Below are 21,905 nucleotides of genomic sequence, written 5' to 3'. Positions count from 1 at the left end.
AAAAGGACCCCACTACACTGCCAAAAATTTATACTGTTAATTTTCTCAGTATTCCCTCAGAGAGATCTATGGCCCTTTACCAGGTTGACTGTGTATTAGGGAAAGGAAATTCTGAGGAATGGAGTTGAGGCTTGCCAGGTCAACACTTCACAGAGCCATTCACAGTTCTCCCCTTGTCAGCTTGTACCCATACACATTTCCTTAACTTGTTAATATGAGCATCAAAGTATCTTAGATACAGAAATTTTATAATTAAATGTTAGCTGCTGTCTTTGTCATTTCCCTTTTCCTTTTAATGGTTTTGTTGGTAGACAAGGTGACACCTGGAAGGCAAGTAAAATATAAACCAGGTTCTTACAAGAACAGTATTTGTCTCCTGCAATTCTGCTACCCACAATAAAAATTCACTTTAGTGGGCAGTTGTTTAACCATTCTGTTTACTTACTTGATATGTTTTGGATGAGGTTCATAGACTTAAAAATATGTGAAAGAATGTCGGAAACTTAGAAGGACTATGTTTTATAGTACTTAATAGATTGATGGCTACATGCATGGAGAAGTAACCATAAACTATTTTTAGAAGTACTGAAATTTTAAAAAAATGATGCTTAAAATATATCTGTTGTACCATATTAGAGACCATAAATGACAGTGGGAATGGTAAAGCATTTGTCTCCCTTAGCTTACAATAGAAGTCCAAGTATAAGAACATATTGCAGTAGATACCTATTACTATGAAAGGATGCTAAAGATACTTCCTGATGGTTCTCTGAGGACCTATACAAGAAAAAGTAAAAACTGAAATGTGTAAAGCACTTATTAGATGTTGTCTTCAACAAAAAGTAAAAGGAACATAAACACATTCTGGAGAAAAGCATACATAGGTAATACTTTAATGTTCTTTGAAAATGTACTGAAAATATTGTACTTCATTAGCTTTAGGTTTCTTTTACTTTTCCTCTCCTTGGCTCTTTATTGAAAATGAGTTTTTATGTGATTAGTAGTGTGTAAGACACTAGAAAGTACTGTGAAAGAAGAGCATAATGAATTTTTGTTTTGCCTAAAATTCATTTATGTATTTTATTTATAAATTCAGTTATCATCTATTGAATGGCTACAGTGAGCTACATACCAGAAGAAAGTGGTTTCTTTTCATCTCAGATTTTATATGGCTTCTCATAAACTAGTAGCTCTAGGAAATGCTATCCTTCCTAATATTTAGCAGTTTTTAACTCCATTTGTACACAAATCCTTAAATTTGTATAAAATTTAAAAATATTTAAATGCAAAACTAGTAATTTACAATTTTTCCTCAATTTAGTTTTTTTAATATACCAAGTGACATAAATTTCAGATGTTATTAATCAAGATGTATATAATCAATCCATTTAGAGTGCTCTTCTTGACAATACTTTCTTTTATAAAGGGTAATATATTTATTTAAGGGTATTACATATATTTGTATTTAGTTTCTAGATACGGATTTATAAACTGATATATATCACTGACCTAACAAACATTTGAGGGGAATTCCCCCCAAACCGGAAGAACCTTTGAGAGGTAGGCCCTTGGAGTACAGGTTTCCTCCATAGGTGAGTGTTCTAGAAACCTCTGGTATCAGGGGCATCAGGGTATCAGCTAGTGTTGTTGTGTTTGGCTTCAGTGAATTTTTTTTTTTTTTTGAGATTCTTTCAACACATTTGCCCATTTCATGATGGGTGATTTAAGAGCACACCTGCCCACATCATGCTGAATGTTCAGCAATTTTTGACCAAAAAACAGCATGACCCTGTGCTCCACCCTCCATATTCACTGGATCTCACCCTTTTTTCCAGATGAAAAAAGTCCTCAAAGGAAAATGTTTTGCCATTGTGGAAGAGGTGAAACAAAAAATGGCAGCACTAAAAGACAACAAAATTGACGAGTTCAAAAATAACACACACACACGTATATATACGTTTCTAAGAAGGCTGATGTTTTCTCTTGTATCATATTATTTTTACCTTGAGTAATAAACTGGCAATTATAAATATCCATTTATGAGCACAGATTTATCTCTGTGTTTCTAAATTGTATTTAGTTTTCTGCTTTCTGGATTTGATGATGTCTAGAGTACACTATTGTTTTCTTTAATAAATAAAACTTAGAATACAATAACAAAAATAGTATTAGAATAAAAATCTGTACCATGTTTCTTAGAATGTCACATACCGTCAGTCAAGTGCTTTTATTCAAATACAGTTAATAGTAATTAGGATCAATTTTAACTTTTCATAGGTTGGAACTGTTACAGCCTGGCCGAGTCAAAGTTTTTTGAATGGTGGTAGTATTTGTAGTGCCATGAGAGATTCACTTATTTTATATGAAAATATGCTTATTGAATGGTCACATATATGGCATTCTAGTGTAGTAATGTTGGATTAGTAGTTTATAATCAAAATTTTTGTCCTAGGTTTTACAAAGATCGCATGAATAACTGAATATATAAACTTATTTCTCTTTGTGCGTCAGTTTCTTACTTTTAAAATTAGGATACCTGTGCCAGTTCTTTCCCATACTAGAATAATTCATATCTCCCCTTTTTTCTTTTAATAAGAAAAAATTAATTGTAAGGTTTACTGCAATGAAAAATAAAAGTCAGGTTTTCTTTCTGTAAATCCATAAAGACTATTTCCCAACAATTATTTATTCCAGACCTTAAATCAGTTAGTAACAATAAAAAAATTAAAAGCCACTCTTTATTGCACATTTATAATATAGTTAACAAACTCCTAGTTATATGAATCATGAAATTAATTACATTTAGACATGCATTGCTCTTTTAAACTACCGAGAGTCAATACGTTTTTTATTTCTTCAGGTAATTCACCTTGGAATTTGGAAAATGTTAATATAGCTCTCTAAAGTATCTATTGTGGGGGTTAGTCTCATTGTATTTACTATTCTGTTGTTTATAATAATAAAAATGTTGTACTAATTAGATCTATACAAAAAGAATAGTGACATTTCTTGGTAATAGAAGGGGACATAAGTAGAGAGAATTTGAAAACAGAATTGAGTATACCCTGCTAGATTAGTTCTCAGAGAATTTGGTTTATCATTAATGCATATAATTTGCCTGAGAATAAGAGGTGATTGATTAAATATTTTATCAGTTAACTACTATCTACCCAGATCATTTCTTTTTGTATTTTTACTATCTTTAAGTGGGGAGAAAACTTCAGTCTTTACAATTAAAAATAAATATAAAAGTGATATTGTAAAATTAGAGCCCCATATCCTAAACCAAGAACAACTATGAAATTAATAGTGTATTGTTTCTAAGTGCTAGATAGATTAGATCTTGAATAAAGTTTAGTCCGTTACATGAAAAACATTAATAAATAAATTCATTATTCTCAGGCTTCCTAGAAACACCTACAATTTATATAATGCAACATTATAAAAGTTTCAAAGCACATTAAAAATGTTTAAGCAATTGTTATTTACATAATATATGATTGTTCAATTGTAATAAGGTATGAAAATTCCTAAAACGGAAAGAAAAAATAGCAAAGAAAGCAGAAAACAATGAATCCAATGACCCAGTTCACTGAATAAATATATATTATCACCATATCCATGTCAAACCACCATCCACGACTATCATCCTCAAAGTGCAGGTAATCCATCCTGTGTGCCCCATGTGGGAACTGCCTTCTTGTAACTGGAGCTGCACGTCTGTGGAAACCTAGAAGATGCATGAACATATTTTAAGCTCATTAAATTCATAAGTTCTCAGAAAGAAAGCTGCATTATGAAAACAAGTACCATGAACAAAGCATATCTTGATTTCACTGAAATACACTATGTTGTATTTCTGAGAGTTTTTTCAAAGATAAATAACTATTTCAGAAGCTTTTTCTTATTAGGGTGTTAAGGGCAGGGACAGTCAAGTTAGCAAACAGCATGGGATATGGAATCAGAAGGCTTGCTTAGTTTGGTCACTTAGTTGGGGCAACTTGTTTATTTCTTTGGGTCTTAGAATTCTCATCTAAACCATCTGATCACTTCAGAAATTTTTGAGGATCTAATGTGGCTATTTTCATGAGAACATTTTTCTAAACTTAAACTTTTTCATGTTTTATTTTTACTATTTCTGTTACAACTACTGTTTGTAACTCATGGTCACCAACTCTACCTTGTATCTTATCATTTGAGAATTTCAGTCAGTCTAGTTATTTGAGCAGCAAAGTTATTTGAGAAGAATGTCTCTTGTTGTAGTAATGAATAACGTGGACAGACATAATGGCACTCCTTTGAAGAAACTTAGCTTTAATTTCTATAAATGATGGGCCTACTTAAGGGGATTTGTTGCTAAGTAAACTATAGTCCACTTATTACTAGATGAATATGACATTTCTGAGAAATATTATATCTCATGAAATGCCATTTTTTCTATTAACATGCTAATTATTTAGAGCTTGAATATAAACTTCCCCAATGACAACTTGTTTTTATTGGCTAATATATATTATCAAAGGCATCTAAAAAACAAAATTCAGTTTTCTAAGCACTTATGATCTGACTACTGATCTCTGTTTTACTTATCTTCTGCTTTCTTTAAGTATTTCTTTATTTGTCAGTGTTAGAGAATGGGGACCAACAAAAAAACTGGGTAGAGAAAATGTAATTCTGGTACTTGCTGGCAACTCTTGTGATAAATGTTCTGTGAAGTTCCAACTTGAAGCAAATTCTGGTTCATCAGTTTTAATGATTGAGAATGTTAAATATTATGTTCTAGATCAGACTGTTAATTTTGATGACAAGGTTGATTCACCTAGGTATTAATATGGTTATTTAAAGTAAAAACTATTAAACAAACACAATTCTATTTTATTGTTTATATGAATCTATAAATTATGTTTGCTTGTATTACATAGATTTAAAACACTAAAAAGGATGAAATAAAGATGAAATAATGTTTTAGAATAAACTGTAGAGTCACATTTCAAATAGGTTTTTGATAATTTCTAATTGTTTTTGGCTGACTTTCTATTATATTTTCTTTAATTTTAAACTTTCTTTTACAGATATGCAATGTTTGTACATATTTATGGGCTACATGCAATATTTTGTTATATTCACAGACTGTGTAAATGATCAAGTCAGGGTGTTTGGCCTGCTTACCACTTCAAGTATTTATCATTTCTACATGTGGGAACAATGCAAGTCCTCTCCTTTAGCTATTATGAAATATAAAAAGCATTACTAACTGTAGTCACCCTACTCTGCTGTGGAATATTAGAACTTATTCCTTCTACCTAACTGTCTGTCTGTACCCATTAACTGACCTCCCTTACCCCACCCACACACCCTTCCCGGGCTCTGGTAGCCATCATTCTATTCCTTACCTCCCTGAGATCAACTCTCTCAGCGCCAACATATGAGTTAGAACATGTGATATTTGTCTTATTGTGTCTGGCTTATTTCACTTAACATAATGACCTCCAGTTCCATCCATGCTGCTGCAAATGACATGATTTAATTCTTTTTTATGGTCAAATAGTATTCCATTGTGTATATGTACCATATTTTATTTATCCATTCATCTGTTTATGAATAGTTAGGTTGAGTACATATCTTTGCTAATGTGAATACTGCTGTTATAAACCTGTGAGTACAGGTATCCCTTTGGTATACTGATTTCTTTTCCTTTGGATACATAGTAGTGGAATTCCTGGATTGTATAGTAGTTCTAGTTTTAGTTATTTGAGAGATCCCCAGCCTGCTTTCTTTAGAGGCTGTACTAATTTACATTCTCACCAGCAGTGTATAAGAATTCCCTTTTCTCCAAATTCTTGCCAGCATCTGTTATTTCTTGATTTTTTAATAGTGGCCATTCTGACTGGGGTAAGAAGATATCTCATTGTGGTTTTGATTTGCACTTCCCTGATGACTAGTAATGCTGAACATCATTTCATATACCTGATTGCCATTTGTATGTCTTATTTTGAGAAATGTCTATTCATGTTCTTTGTCCACTTTTTAATAGAATTATTTGGTTTTTTTACTGTTGAGTTTCTTATATATTCTGGATATTAGTCGCCTGTCAGATGAACAATTTGCAAATATTATCTCCCACTCAACGGGGTTTCTTTTCATTCTGTTGATTGGTTTTTTGTTTTCTTTTTGTTGTGTAGAAGCTTTTTAGTTTAAACCTCATTTGTCTGTTTTTGTTTTTATTGTTTGTTATTTGAAGTCTTAGCCATAAAATCTTTGCCTATATCAATATCCTGATGTATTTATCCTATATTTTCTTCTAGTAGTCTTATAGTTTTGAATCCTACATTTAAGTTTTTAATCCATCTTCAATCGATTTTATTATATGGTGAGAGACAGGGGTCCACTTTTATTGTGTATATGGATGTACAACTTTCCAGCACTGTGTATCAAAGAGGGTGTCCCCTCCTCAATGTATATTCTTGGTGCCTTTGTTGAAATTCAGTTGATTATAAATATATGGATTTACTTCTGGGTTCTCTATTCTGTTCCATTGGCCTATGTGCCTGCCTTTAAACCAATAACATGCTATTTGGTTAATACAGCCTTGTAATATATTTTGAAGTCAGGTAGTGTGATGCCTCTAGCTTTGTTCTTTTTGCCCAAGATTGCCTTGGCTATTTGGGGTTCTCTTTTGGTTCCACACACATTTGAATATATTTTTTCTAGTTGTGTTAAAAATGACATTGGTATTTTGATAACAATTGCATGGCATCTATAGATTGCTTTGAGTAGTATGGTCCTTTTAACAATGTTAATTCTTTTGATCCATGAGCATAGGATGTCTTTCCATTTGAGTGTTTCCTCTTTAATTTATTTCATTATTATTTTGTAGTTTTCCTTGTAGAGGTATTTAACCTCTTTATTTAAATTTATTCCTGGGTATTTTTTTTTATCACTATTTAAATAGGATTGCCTTCTTGATTTCTTTCTCAATATGTTATTGTTACACATTGTTATTAATGTGTAGAAAGACTACTTAATTTTGTAAGTTGATTTTGTATCCTGTGACTTAACTGTACTTATTCATCAGATCTAAGAGTTTTTTTTATCAATCTTTAGGTTTTGCTACATATAAGATCATGTCATCTGCAGAGAGGGACAATTTAGCTTCCTTTTTTACCATTTGGACTACCTTTATTTCTTTCTCTTGCCTGAGTGCTCTGGGTAGGACTTCCAGTATTATGTTGGATAGGAATGGTGAAAATAGGCATCTTTGTCTTGTTCTGTTTCTTAGGGGGAATGCTTTCAACTTTTCCCCATTCAGTATAATGTTAGCTGTGGGTTTATCGTGGCCTTTATTATGTTGAAGAAGATTTCTTGTATGCCTAATCTGTCAAGAGATTTTATCATAAAGGGATGTTGAATGTTCTCAAATTTTTTGTGTGTCTACTGAGATGATTTTATAGTTTTTATCCTTCATTCTATTGATGTGATTTATCATCTGTATTTACTTGCATATGTTGATCCACCCTTGCATACTTGAAATTAATCTCACTTGATCATGATGTATTATCTTTGTGATGCATTGTCAGATTTGGTTTGCTAGGCTTTTAAAAAATGCTTTTTGAGGATTTTTGCATCAGGGATATATTCATCAGGTATATTGGCCTGTAGATTTCTTTTTCTGCTGTGTTCTCATCTGGTTTTGGTATCAGAATAATGCTGGCCTCATAGAATGAGTTAGGGAGAATTATCTCCTATTCCGAATTTTGGAATAGTTTGAGTAGAATTGATATTATTAGTTATTCTTTGAAAGTTTGGAAGGATTAAGTAGAGAGGTCATCTGGCCCTGAAATTTTTTTTTGAAGACTTTTTATTACTAATTCAATCACATTATTTGTTCTTAGTCTATTCAGGTTTTCTGTTTCTTCCTAACTCAATCTCAGTGGGTTATATATGTTCAAGAATTTAGCCATTTCCTCTAGGTTTTCCAGGTTGTTACTATGTAGTTGTTCCTAGTACTCTTTGATGATCTTTTGTATTTCTGTGACATCAGTTGTAATGTATTCTTTTACATATTTGATTTTGTTTATTTGGGTCTTCTCTCTTCTTTTCTTGGTTAGTCTAGATTGTGGCTTATCTAATTTTGTTTATCTTTTCAAAAAACCAACTTTTTATTTCATTGATCCTTTGTAATGTTTTTTATGATTCTATTCTGTTTGGTTTTGCTCTGATCTTTAGTATTTCTTTTCCTATGTTAATTTTGGGACTGGTTGTTCTTGATTTTCTAGTTCTTTGAGCTACGTTGGTAGAGTGATTACTTGAAATCATTATACATTTTGATACAGGCATTTATTGCTATAAGCTTCTCTCTTAACACTGCTTTTTGCTGTTTTCCATAGGTTTTGGTATACTGTATTTTCATTTTATTTCAAGAAAGTTTTTGATTTCCTCTTTAATTTCTTCGACCCAATGGTCATTCAAGAGAATGTTGTTTAATTTTTATGTATCTATACAGTTTCCAAAGTTCCTTTTTAAAATTGGTTTCTAGTTTACCTCAATGTGGTATGAGAATATAATTGATATAATTTCAATGTTTTTCATATTTATTGAGACCTGTTTTATGTCCCAACATATGGTCACGGAGAATGTCCCATGTCTTGATGAGATGAAAGTGTATTCAGTTGCTGTTGAATACAGTGCTTTGTAAATGTCTATTAGGTCTATTTGGTCTAATGTGTATTATAAATCCATTTTTGTTATTGTGAATTTTCTGTCTACATGATCTGTTTAATGCTGAGAATGGGATGTTGAAGTTCCCAACTATTTTTGTATTAGAGTCGTTGCTCCCTTTAAATCTAATAACATTTGCATTATATATCTGAGTGCTCTGGTGTTGAGTGCATATATATTTAGAATTGTTATATTCGCTTGCTGAAATTATCCCTGTATCATTATATAATAACCTTATTTTAATTTTTGCTGTTTTGACTTGAAGTGTTTTATCTAAGTTATAGCTACTCTTGCTTGCTTTTGGTTATCTTTGCATGGAACATCTTTTCCATCTCTTTACTTTCAGTCTTTTTTTCTTCACAGGTGAGATGAGTTTCTTGTAGACAGCATATAGTTGGTTCATGTTTTTAAAAATTCATTTAGACGGTTTATGTCTTTTAAGTGGAAAGTTTAATCTGTATACATTAAGGCTATTATTGATCTGTGTGGGTTTATTACCTTCATTTTATTTATTGATTTCTGGTTGTTTTATATATCCTTTGTTCATTCTCTTTAATTATCAGCATAGTTTTGTGGTTTTTTTTGTAGTAGTACCATTTGAATTCTTTCGCTTCCTTATTTGTGAGTTTATCAGTGGGTTTTATATTTTCATGTGTTTTCATCATATTGTCCTTTTGCTACAAGGTGTAGAACTCCCTTATGCATTTATTGTAAGGCCATTCTAGTGGTGATGAATTCTGTCAGCATGTACTTGTCTTGGAAAGACTTTGTCTTGTGTTTATGAAAGATAACTTCTTATTATATTTTTGGCTGGCAATTTTTCTTTCAACCCCTTGAATATACCATGACATTCTCTTCTGTCTTGTACAGTTTCTGCTGAACAAAACCATTGTGGTCAGATAGGGGTTTCCTTATAAATGACTAGACACTTTCCTCTTGCTGTTTTTAGAATTATCTCCTTTATTTGACTTTTCACAGTTTGACTATGGTATGCTGTGGAGAAGTCCTTTTGCACTGTATCTATTTGGGGATTTCTGAGCTTCCTATATCTGGATGTCTAAATCTCTTGCTAGACTTAGAAAGTTTTCATCTATTATTTCATTAATTAGGTTTTCTATACCTTTCATTTTCTCTTTGCCTACTGGGACACCTAAAATTCAAATATTTAGTTAGTTTATGGTTCCCATAGACTTTGTTCATGATCTTTTTTCTTTATTTTTATCTGACTGAGTTATTTCGGACATTCTTTCTTCTGCTTGATTTAGTCTATTGTTGAAGCTTTTAAATGTATTTTGGATTTCATTTAATGAATTCTTCAATTCCAAAATTTCTGTTTTTTTTTTTTTTTTAAGTCATATCCATCTCTTTGGTAAATTCTACATTCATATCCTGAATTGTTTTTTTTCTCATTTCTTTATATTGTTTTTCTGCATTCTCATGTAAATCACCTGAACTTGTTTAATATCATTATTTTGAATTCTTTGGGATTTCATAAATTTCCTTTTGATTAAACTATAGCTAGAAAATTATTGTGGTCCTTTAGAAGTGTCATATTTCCTTTTTTTTCTTGTTTCTCCTGTCTTTACATTTATATCTGTACATCTGGTGTGAAGGTTGTTTCTTTGAATTTGCTTTCATAGGAGAGAACTTTTTCCTGAAGATCTATCTAGAGCACTTTGCCTTTGATTTTGGGTTCATGTGGTAGTAGCATATTTCTGTATGATTTATCTGGCTGTGAACAGCATCAGTGGTGTCTGTGATTTCCTCAAGTGGCTTTGGGGATGGTTATTAATAGAGACTATGGTGCAGTTTTGCTGGGGATGGGGACATCAGATGGGCCTGTCCTTAGGCCCCAGTGGTAACAGCAACAGGCCATGTGCCAGTCCTTAGGCCCCAGGGCAGTATATGTTGGCATAGGTGTTAGCAAGTCCAGGTGGGCCAAGTCTTGGGGCTCCATTCAGATTGCTCAGGTGCTGGTAGTGGCAGCAGATCAGGTTCTTCAACCCCTGCGGTGGGAATGTAGACTGCTAGGGTCCCTCACTTATCCTTTCCCTGCTTTGGGGAGCCTTGCCAGTCTCCCAGCCAAGCCTGGATGAGCAGGCTGCCTTGATTCCTTCACATTCCTTGATGTAGGAGTTTCCTATCACTTTTTGTTCAATTCCAGTGTTCTCTCTTAGATAATTTATTCCAAGTGTGATGATCTACTCGCTCTTTTGGTTCTTCTTTGTGGAGGAAGAGTGCCAGATAATTCAAGTCAACCACCTTGAAGCCTCTCCTCCTGTTTACCTTGATTTTTCATTACTAATTTTGATAGTTTACAAAAATTTTATATTAGAACAATGTGTCAGCTGCTACATTTTTTTGTTTGCTTTGTCAACGTTATTCATACTGTCTTCAGTCTGACTTCTTTATAGGATTCTGTTTAAGTCCCTTGTCCATTTTATGCTGCTTGTTTAGCTAAAACTAGATAAAATAATCATTTAACCAGATACTTTCAAAATTCAATAAATTGTAACTAATTTATAAAAAACTAATGAAGTCAGCCCTTCTGTGTGGTCACACTTCCAGTTTTTCCTCAGGGAATACTATATAATATTATATAAATCATGATAAGTGATAATGCCAGTGTCAATCCTCACTGAATATTACTAAAGTTAATTTTTTCTTTTATTTAGATAAACATAAAATAAATGTTAATGTTAATTTTTTTCACATTCCAATGGATTGTCTTGTACCCTATCTGTTGGTATTCTACTTTGGAGAAGACTCATATAGGGAATTTCAAATCCAGCAGCTTTTCAAGACTATGTAACCACTGTTTTCAAATCTGTAGTCTGTATTTGAAGGGGAAACAGGGTTTTTATTCTGTTTGTGTAGGATAAAGGGGAAGTGGGAAGAGTTTTCCTCACATTCAAATATTATCCTAATGCACAAACATAAATATTCTCAAATTACTTATATACCTTTTCAAAAGTTCTTCTGAAATATAGGTTAGAGAAATAATAACATTGTTATTGAAAATTATTATTGTTAAAAAGGTATTTTTTTTTCTGTCCAAAAGGATTATGTATAGGCCTTAGATTCTTCAAATTCAAGTTTTCAGTTGTTTGGGCCAAAGAAGTAATGGTATTAAAACAGTTGCAGAAAACAGTACAGCTGAGAGTAGACATGGCACAAAAGATGAAACATCATCAGTAGGGTCATCATACTTGCTGGCTTTCTAAGACAACCCCAATTTATTCTTGTTGTCCTGGCATAATTGCTTTCACCCTAAAAGTGTTCTTGTTAATGCAATTTTTCTTTTATTGGTTGAAGGAAAGGAAAAGAAGGCAGTGGAGGAAGACACTGGATTAGAAAATTCCCCACTCTGAATACCAGAAGGCAATATTGATGGTTTAGGCAACAAGTTTTTAATAGGTAGGATGGATAATGGTTGTTGGTTGGTTAATGTAAATATTTTGTAAGTGAGAAGACAGTGAATAGGTATTTATAATAAATTTAAAAATTTCCAAAATTATAAATTATTTGAAATTACTGCAATTTTGAATTGAAGTTAGACTAGTAGAAAATCACCTCACAGATGTTATTTGGTGAGTATTTGATCAATTGTGACATGAAAAAAATTGCCAGAGCCCAGGCATGGTGGCTCATGCCTATAATCCCAGCACTTTGGGAGGCAGAGGCAAGAGGATTGCCTGAGCTCACGGGTTCAAGGCCAGACTGGGCAACACGGCAAAACCTCATCTTTATAATACATCAAGAAAAATTATCCAGGCATGGTGGCACATGCCTGTAGTTCCAGCTACTTGGAAGCCTGAGGTAGAAGGCCCACCTGAGCCCAGCAGGTCGAGGCTGCCATGGCCATGAGTGTGCCACTACACTCCAGCCTGGGTGACAGTGTGAGTCTGACTCAAAAAAAAAAAAAAAAAAATTGCCAAAATACTAATCATAGAAATTTACTGCAGATTCCACTTTAAAGATATGATGAAAATACCTAATTTACTGAGCCATTATAAGGATTAAATAAATTAATACATGTAAAGCATATGCCTGACTCATAGTAAAGATTCAATTAATGTTAAACTGTTCTTCTTATTTTATTATTATTGCTACTATTACTACAAGTTTTAATCTGAGAAAGCTCCCTTTTCCTGCCAATTCTTGCTCTTCATATTATGTCTATCTTTTCTGAATCAATCAGTAAGCTTACTATTCTTTGCTTAAACAAATGGTCATGAAACTGTTTCCTTCAAGTATGAGTTGATTTCTCTAAGTCAGTTGCAAACTTTAAACTGTCTGCCAGAATAGTATATATAGAAACTATAGAATTTAAAAAATACCTATGGAAAACATATGTACTATATGTTAGGAAATGAGGATTTAAAGATACTTTAAGACATGGTTCTTAAAGAAATGCTTAGTCTAGAGCAATGTTTATCAATTTTTTTATCATCCTCGTAAAGAGAAAAATTAAAGTTTCAATTATTTTGATTAGTAAATTAATTTACATTTAACTTACACTGAATTTCTCCCAAATGAGATACATTAAATAATTAAGATTTTGTCTTGTAAGGTTGAGCTTCTAAGCGCCACAAACCAGTGTAATATCCAAGATTTTATTTTTGTTCACCAAAAACCAATTTTTGCCCCTATTTAAAATGCATGACCTAGGAGACAGTACACTTAAAATTATTATAACAGCCGGGCTTGGTGGCTCAGCCTGTAATACCACACTTTGGGAGGCTGAGGTGAATGGATTGCCTGAACCCGCGGATTTGAGACCTGCCTGGGCAACTTGGAGCGCCCTCATCTCTACAATAAATCAAAAAATTAGCCGAGCGTGGTAGTGCACGCCTGTAGTTCCAGCTACTGGAAAGCTGAGGTGGAAGGATCTCCAGAGCCCAGCAGGTTGAGCTGCAGTGGCCGGGAGCGGCCACTGCACTCCAGTTTGGGTGACAGGGTGAGACTCCAACTAAACAAACAAACAAACAAAAAAAACAACTAGCCAGGCTCGGTGGCTCAGCCTGTAATCCCACGCCTTTGGGAAGCTGAGGTGAGTGGATTGCCTGAGCCCGCGGGTTCGAGACCCGCCTGGGCAGCGAGACCTCATCTCTACAATAAATCAAAAAATCAGCCGGGCGTGGCAGTGCATGCCTGTAATTCCGGCTACTCGGAAGGCTGAGGCGGAAGGATCGCCGGAGCCCAGCAGGTCGAGGCTGCGGTGGCCGGGAGCGGCCACTGCACTCCATCCAGTCTGGGCCACAGAGTGAGACTCTAACTCAAAAAAACCCCAAAAAACAAAAAAACTATTATAACATAACTGTCAGTGTATATATTTTAATATATTCAACCACTTCATTCCAAAATAAGGTTTGGATTGGAGTAACTTAAGTGTGAAGCTTCTGCACTAGGAATTCACTTTTACAGACTTAACCACAACTTACTATTTGTGATAAACTGATAATAATTACTTTGGTATTCAGTCATAGTTTAAAGAGTATCCAACATTTTTAGTACATTTTAATTATGTTATTTTAAAGTAAAGAGTATAATAAAGACACATACTTCATACTTTTTTGCCATATAATCTAGTAAAAAAAAGCTTACTGCAGTGAAAATCATACTCTTTAAGGAATCTGAAGATTTGGATTCTTGTGCTAATATTGCACATAGTCATTATTGTCAAGTCAAAATAATTTCTCTGTATCTGTCAAGATGTTCATATGCTTTTCTTCTTTAATCTCTTAATGTGATGAAGTCAACTAGTGAATTTTTGTAATTTGAATAATGTTTAAAAATCTATAAAATTGATAGATTATCCAATGTTTTATCATTTCTTCATACCATTCCTTATGTGGATAAATTTCATATCTCTGATACATTTTATATATTGATGAACTCAGCTTGTTTGTATTTTGTATGGTATTTTTATGCCCATGCTAAAAGGGAGACTGGTCTATAATATTGGCTTTATGCTATTTTTGCCTGGTTTGTGTATCAGAATTTTATTGGCTTTATAAAACATTGTGGCTGTTAGGTGACAGTTCTCCATGAATCTCTGTGTGTCTGCATATCTGGTAAGCAGTGGAGCTACCTGCCTTTATTCTAGAATATCTTTTGTAAGATAGAGTGCCTCCGTTTTGGAGCAGAGGGGAGAGTTGCTTATAGTTTTAGATCATAGCATATTTAATGCCTGTTATAAATGATTTGATTTATGTAAGCTTATAGTTCTCTTATGTAACTCATACTACTGCATGTATAGATTTGTGATCCTATGGGAAATGTGGATCAAATATCCATTACAAATGCTGCTATACTAGCTATTACTGTAACAAACCATCCTTTGTCTCTGACCTGTGGGTCTCATGTCTTCTGCCAGCATCTATGACAGTGGCCAAATAACTCATTAGCTCACAAATAGTGCAAAATCTCAGGCAATGAGCAATTCTTGACATTGGTAGTCTTGTAATTTCTTCAGTCTCTGAAACAGCTTACATAAAATGAGAACCCTTAAAGGTTTGATAAATCTAGGGGCAGATTTTAAAATGCCAATCAATTTCTTTAGTATTTGTTTTCTTCTTGAGTCATTTTTAGTAATTTTTACATGACATTATCCATTATATCCAAGTTTTCAAATGAATTGAACTAAAATTTTCATAGTTGTTTGTACACTTAAGGTTCTTCAGAAATATTCTAGTCTCTGAGTATATAGTTTGTTTGTACTTCTCTACCCCGTGGAAGTTAGGAATGGCCATGAGACTTGACCAGTGAAAATGAGTGTCCAAACATACATGTGCAGGTATCTTTTTTGTAGAATGATTTGAGTTCCTCTGGGTATATTCCCAGTAGGGGAATTGCGGGTCATATGGAAGGTTAATTTCTAGTTTCTTCAGAAATCGCCACACTGTCTTCCAAAGAGGTTGTATTAGTCTGCATTCCCACCAGCAGTGTAGTAGTGTTCCTTTTTCTCCACATCCTCACCAGTATCTGTTGTTGTTTGTTTTATTCTGAGTCCCATATGTTCTCACTCATAAGGTGACCTCGAACAATTATAATGCCATAAGAAAGCAATTGGCAGTAGCGGAAAACTGTCAAGGGAAGTGGGGGGGGGGGTGGAACTGGCAGTTGGGGAAAACTGCTAGGGGAGGGAGGGGCATACCTCATCAACAAAGGTACCTGAATTGTGCCCTACATCTTTATAATAAATAATTAAATTAAAAAAAAAGAAAATGAGTGTCCAGTGAAAATAATTTGTGTTGTTTCTGGTAGAAGCATTTATCAGTTTAAGATGCTGCAGCAGTCTCTTTTCCTCTGCCACAACAACCAGCAATCTACCAGACAGAGGCTGCTTTTGTCATCTTGGGTCCTCAAATTCAGGCTTGGTTTGCAAGTTTAGGATGAGGTGGGGCAGAGCACTCCGCGGTTCAGGGAAAATTATTTCACTGTTACTGTAAATTCTAACTGAAAATGATGAAGCAACTTACAAAACATTAAAGAAGTGAGTAATAAATACAGAAGGTGAATCTCACTTGTTTTCCTACACGGAAAACAAAAAACCTCTTGGAGAAAGTCATTGTGGTGAAATCAAAGCGCAAGAAAGAACTGTGAAGACAATCTCCAAACTGTTATCAGGTTTAGATTATAAACAATTACTTCTGTTTCCTCTTAAAGTCTATTTTGTAAAAACAATTTTACCTCAGAGTGAGTTCTCACTTATATCCTAGGAAAAACTATGACTTTTGTTTTTTCTTACAGAGTATGGCTCAAATTTATACTCACCATCAAAGATCATATCGTGAACGCCATTATTTTGAAGTTTCTTTCAGAGATTAAAAAAACAAAAACAAAAATCTGTCTCTGAAGAGTTATTTCATTCACTTTTGTAATTTCGGTAGCTTGCACTGTGCTTATGGTGGGTGCTCAATATAAAGTTTGTTGAATGGATGGATGAATGCCTACATGCATATAAGGATAGACTTTAGACAATAAGATGGATAATAAGCATATCTGAGAATGTTCTAAGTCAAGCTTTTCAAAGGTATTTTCAGCATGAATTGGATATTATTATGAAATATTTGAAAAACATTTTATAGTTCTTTTGAAAAAACTATTTAAAGGCTAATTCAAAGAGCCTTGTAATCAGTATTAAAAAAAAGATGTCTCATCTTTCACATGTGATGGGACAGAGAAAAGGTTAAAGCACAGTGTTTTACTGCTTCATATTACATAAGAATTCTGTTGTGTCAAAAGTTGATTGATATAAGTAGGTCTTAGCAGAGGTGGAGTGATATATTTATAGTCATGAATAGGTATAGGGTTACTGTTAATATACCTGAAAAGTTAATGCAAAACAGATTTTAAATTTCATATTTTCTCCCATATCTTTAGATTCCCAGAGTCAAGTATATTGATCCTGTAAAAATTAACCTTTTATACTGAATAAGTTAAAATGTGTTGCAGATCACTTATAATTCTGTATCACTTGCTTAAATTTCAATATAAAGTTATCAAGCTAAATTAAAAAAAATTTTTTTTTTTTTTGAGTTGGAGTCTCACTCAGTCACCCAGAGTGGAGTGCAGTGGCACGCTCCCGGCCACTGCAGCCTCGACCTGCTGGGCTCTGGCAGGTTGAGGCTGTCTGGGCGACTGAGTGAGACTCCAACTCAGTGTTTTGGCTCTATACCTAGGTAAGAAATGAGTTCCATGGCTTTTAAAGATATCTATTTTGGGGCACAGTAGCTCATGCCTGTAATCGCAGGATTTTGGGAGGCAGAGGTGGGAGGATTGCTTGAGCCCAGGAGTTCGAGACTAGTCTAGGCAATGTAGCAAAACCTCATCTCTACAAAAACATTAAAAAAAAAATAGCTAGATGTCGCGGCACATGCCAGTAGTCCCAGCTACTTGGGAGACTGGGGCAAAAGTATCACCTGAGCCCAGTACGCCGAGGCTGTGGTAAGCTGTAATCATGCCACTGCACTCCAGCCTGGGTGACAGAGTAAGACCCTGACTCACCCCCCCCAAATAGCCTACAATATATATTTTTTAATGAGTAATATATACACACACACACATATACATACACACACACACACACACACACACACACATATATAACATAAAGTTTGTCATTTTAATCATTCAGTCAGTGGCACTGATTACATTCACAATGTTGTACAATCATCACCACTATATATTTCCAAATATTATTTTCATTTTCTCAAATTGTTACCATTAAACAATAACTCCCCACTAGCCTCTCTTTCTCTAGCCTCTGGTGATCTCTAATTTACTTCCTTTCTCTATGAATTTGCCTGTTTTAGATATCTCATACAAGTGTGATCATACAATACAGTATTTGTCCTTCTGTGACTGGCTTACTTTACTTAGTATAATGTTTTCAAGGTTCATTCATATTGCAGTATGTCTCACCACTTCATTCCTTTTTATGGCATTTATTCCTTTCTATCCATTTTGTTTAGCCATTCAGCTGCTAATGGAAACCAGGGTTGTTTCTACCTTTTGGTTATTGTGAATAGTGTTGCAACGAACACTGACATACAAGCATCTGCTTGAGTCCCTGTTTTCAATTCTTTTGGGTATATATGGAACTGTAGAGTCATACAGAATTCTCTGATTGGCTTCTTGAGGAATTTACATTCCCACCAGCAATTTATGAGAGTTCCAATTTCTCCTTGTCACCACTTTATATAGTTTGAATATTAAGTCCTTATCAGAAATAATTTGTAAATATTTTCTTCTATTTGGTAGGTTGCCAGGTTGTCATTTTACTTTCTTAATAATGTCCTTTGCACAAAATTTTTAATTTTAATGAAGTTCAGTTTACTTACTTTTTTCTTTTGTTTCTTGTGCTTTTGGTGTCATATCTAAGACTCCATTGCTCATAAAGATTTACCACTATGCTTTATTCGAAGACTTTTATAATTTTCATCTTTAGGTCATAGATCCATTTGGAGTTTATTTTTTTTAAATGGTGTGAGGTCGGGTTCCAGTGCCGTTTTTTGAATATGTAAACCCAGTTGTCCTAGTACTATTTGTCAAAGAGACTATATTTTTCCCCACTGAATGGACTTAATTGGCACCTTTGTCAAATATCAGTTGACCATACACATATGAGTTTATTTCTGGACTTTCTAATTCATTGGTCAGTATGTCTACCTTTATGTCAGTACCACACCGCTTTTTATTATTGTAACTTTGTAGTAAGTTTTGACATTGTGAACATTGTACTTATTTTTCAAGAATTTCTTGTTTTGGTTATTCATGGCCCCTTGAAATTCTATATTAATTTGAGTATTAGCTTTTCCATTTTTGCAAAAAGAGCTGTTGAAGTTTTGATAGGAATTGTGTTGAATCTGTAGATGGCTTTGAGTAGTGCTAATATCTTAATAATAAATCTTCTAATCCATAAATATGGGATGTTTTTCCATTTACATTAAGTCCCCTGCATACGAATGAGTTTTACTCTGAGAGCACATTTGTAAGTCCAATTCATTTGTAAGTACAACAAAATTAGCCTAGGTTCTCAACTAATACAATGGCTAAACTGTAATAGATTTATAATACTTTACACACAATACACAAAAACAAACACAAAAATAAAGAAAAAATTTAAAATCTTACAGTATAGTACCCTGCACACATGTGACAGCGTATGGAAGACATGTGAACTAATTTTTGTGATTGGACATGTGAATGCACATTTGTATCTTTGAAAGTTCACAACTTGAAGGTTCGTATCCAAATACAGTAAGAGGACTTATTGTATTTGGATCTTCTTTATTTCAGCAATGTTTTATAGTTTTTAGTGTATAAGTGTTTTACATTCATAGTTAAAAATATTTCTAGGTCTTTTAGATGCTACTGTTTATTATTAATATACTGAATATTAAGAATTGTTTTCTTAATATTCTTTCTGGACTGTTCATTGCTAGTGTACAGAAACACAACTGATTTTTGTGTGTTAATCATGCAAATTCATTAATTAGCTCTAGAAACTTTCTTTTAAATTCTTTTGGATTTTCTATATATAGGATCATGTCATCCATAAATAGAGATAGTTTTGCTTCTTCTTTTCCAATTCGAGTGCCTTTTCTTTTTCTTATCTAATTGCTCTAGCTAGAGTTTCCAGCATGATGTTGAACAGCAGTGGGGTGAAAGCAGGTATCCTCATCTTATTCCCAAGTTTATGGGGAGAGCTTTCAGGTTTTCATCATTGAGAGTGATAATAACTGTGAATTTTTCATAAATGCTCATTGTTGTGTTAAGGTTGCCCCCTTCTATTTTTGGTTTTCTGAGTATTTATTAAAATACTCAAATTTATTTATTAAAAATTAGCTGGGTGTGTCATGAAAGGGTGCTAGATTTTGTCAAATGTCCTTTCTATATCGATTTAAAAGGTCCTTTTTTCTACTTCTGTGGTAATACACTGTGGTGTATTACTATGATTTTCTTATATTAAACTATGCCTGCATTCCTAGGATGAATCCCACTTGGTAATGATGTATAACCCTGCTAATATACTGTTGGAGGCTGGGCATGGTGGCTCAAGTCTGTAATCCCAACACTTTGTGATACCAAGGTGATGGGATTGTCTGTGCCCACAGGTTCGAGAACAGCCTGGGAAACTTAGTGAGACCTCTTCTCTACAATAAATCAAAAAATTAGCTGGGCATGGTAGCGTGTGCCCGTAGTTCTGGCTACTTGGAAGGCTGAAGTGGAAGGATCGCCTGAGCCCAGCAGGTTGACACTGGGGTGGCTGTGAAAGGACCAATGTACTCTAGCCTGGGCAACAGAGTGAGATTCCAACTGAAAACAAATGCTGTTGGAATCAGTTTGTTAGTATTTTGTAGAAGATTTTAGCATCTATACTTAAAAGGAATATTAAGCTGTACTTTTCTTGTGATATCTTTGTCTGGCTTTCACAGTGGGGTAATGCTGACCTCAGAGAATGAACTGTATTTTCTTCAATTTTTTAGAAGTGTTTGAGAAGGATTGGTGTTGCTTCTTTAAATATTTGGTAGAATTCACCAGTGCAGCTATTATGTCCTGGACTTTTCTTTGTTGGGAAGTTCTTTTTTTTTAAAAGCAGGATTTATTGAGAAGACAGAAAACTTCACACAGGGAAGGAGACCCAAGAGAGTTGCCCGAGAAGCTCTTAATTACTGAGTCAATTTGTTGCTATAGGTCTGTTGAGATTTTCTATTTCTTCTTGAGTCAGTTCAGATAATTTGTGTGTTCCTATAAATGTGTGCATTTTACTTAAGCTATCTAATTTGTTGGTGTATAAGTGCTCATAGTGTTCTTTTAAAATCCTTATTTCTATAAAATTGGTAGTAATATCTCCATTTTCATTTCTGATTTTATTTGCATCCTTTCTCTTTTTTCTTTATCAGTATAGCTAAAGGCTTGTCAATTTTGTTGATCATTTCCAATAACCAACTTTTAGTTTTGTTGATTCTATCTATTGTTTTACTATTCTGTATCTCATTTATTCTCATTCTTATCTTTTATTATTTTCTTCCTTCTGCTAGCTTTGGGTTTAGATTGCTCTTGTTTTTCTTTTCTTTTTTTTCAAAGAAATGTCTCCATATTATGGTGTATTCTATTATATCTATTTCTCTTTACTTAGTTATAGATTAAAATATGTTAATTTTAGGCTGGGCTTGGTGACTCAACCTGTAATCCCAGCACTTTGGGAGGCCAAGGCAAGTGGATTGCCTGAGCTTACGGGTTTGAAGCCAGCCCAGGCAAGTTGGAGAGACCTCACCTCTACAATAAATAAAAAATTAGCAGGGTGTGGTAACGTGCACCTGTGGTTCGGCTATTTGGAAGGCTGAGGTGGAAGGATTGCCTGAGCCCAGCAAGTCAACGCTGGGGTGACTGTGAGTGTGCCACTGCACTCCAGCCTGGGCAATGGAGTGAGACTCCAACACACTCTCTCTCTCTCTCTATATATATATATAATATATAATATGTATATATGTATATATAATATGTATATATATTATATATGTATATATAATATATGTATATATTATATGTGTGTATATATAATATATATGTATATATAATATGTATATATAATATGTATATGTATATATATAATATATGTGTATATATTTTATATATATATATACACATATATATAATATATATATATATATTAC

The 21,905-nt window shown here is 33.7% G+C and overlaps 1 protein-coding gene across 1 annotated transcript in view; it reads right to left on the bottom strand.

Annotated features, from left to right (window-relative positions):
• Positions 1 to 2,665: 2,665 nt before the first annotated feature.
• Positions 2,666 to 21,905, bottom strand: part of LOC103251956 (E3 ubiquitin-protein ligase RNF180) — a 49,012-nt gene continuing 29,772 nt past the window's right edge. Inside the window, exon 3 of the mRNA XM_008050561.1 lies at positions 2,666 to 3,730. Coding sequence (XP_008048752.1) covers positions 3,531 to 3,730 — 200 coding nt within the window. The 3' untranslated portion in view covers positions 2,666 to 3,530. The remainder of the gene's footprint in view (positions 3,731 to 21,905) is intronic.

This window comes from Carlito syrichta, unplaced genomic scaffold, assembly GCF_000164805.1.
Source record: "Carlito syrichta isolate Samal-C Ts95f unplaced genomic scaffold, Tarsius_syrichta-2.0.1 Scaffold150402, whole genome shotgun sequence".
NCBI classification, from domain to species: Eukaryota; Metazoa; Chordata; class Mammalia; order Primates; family Tarsiidae; genus Carlito; species Carlito syrichta.
This window is presented reverse-complemented; position numbering and strand designations above follow the sequence as displayed.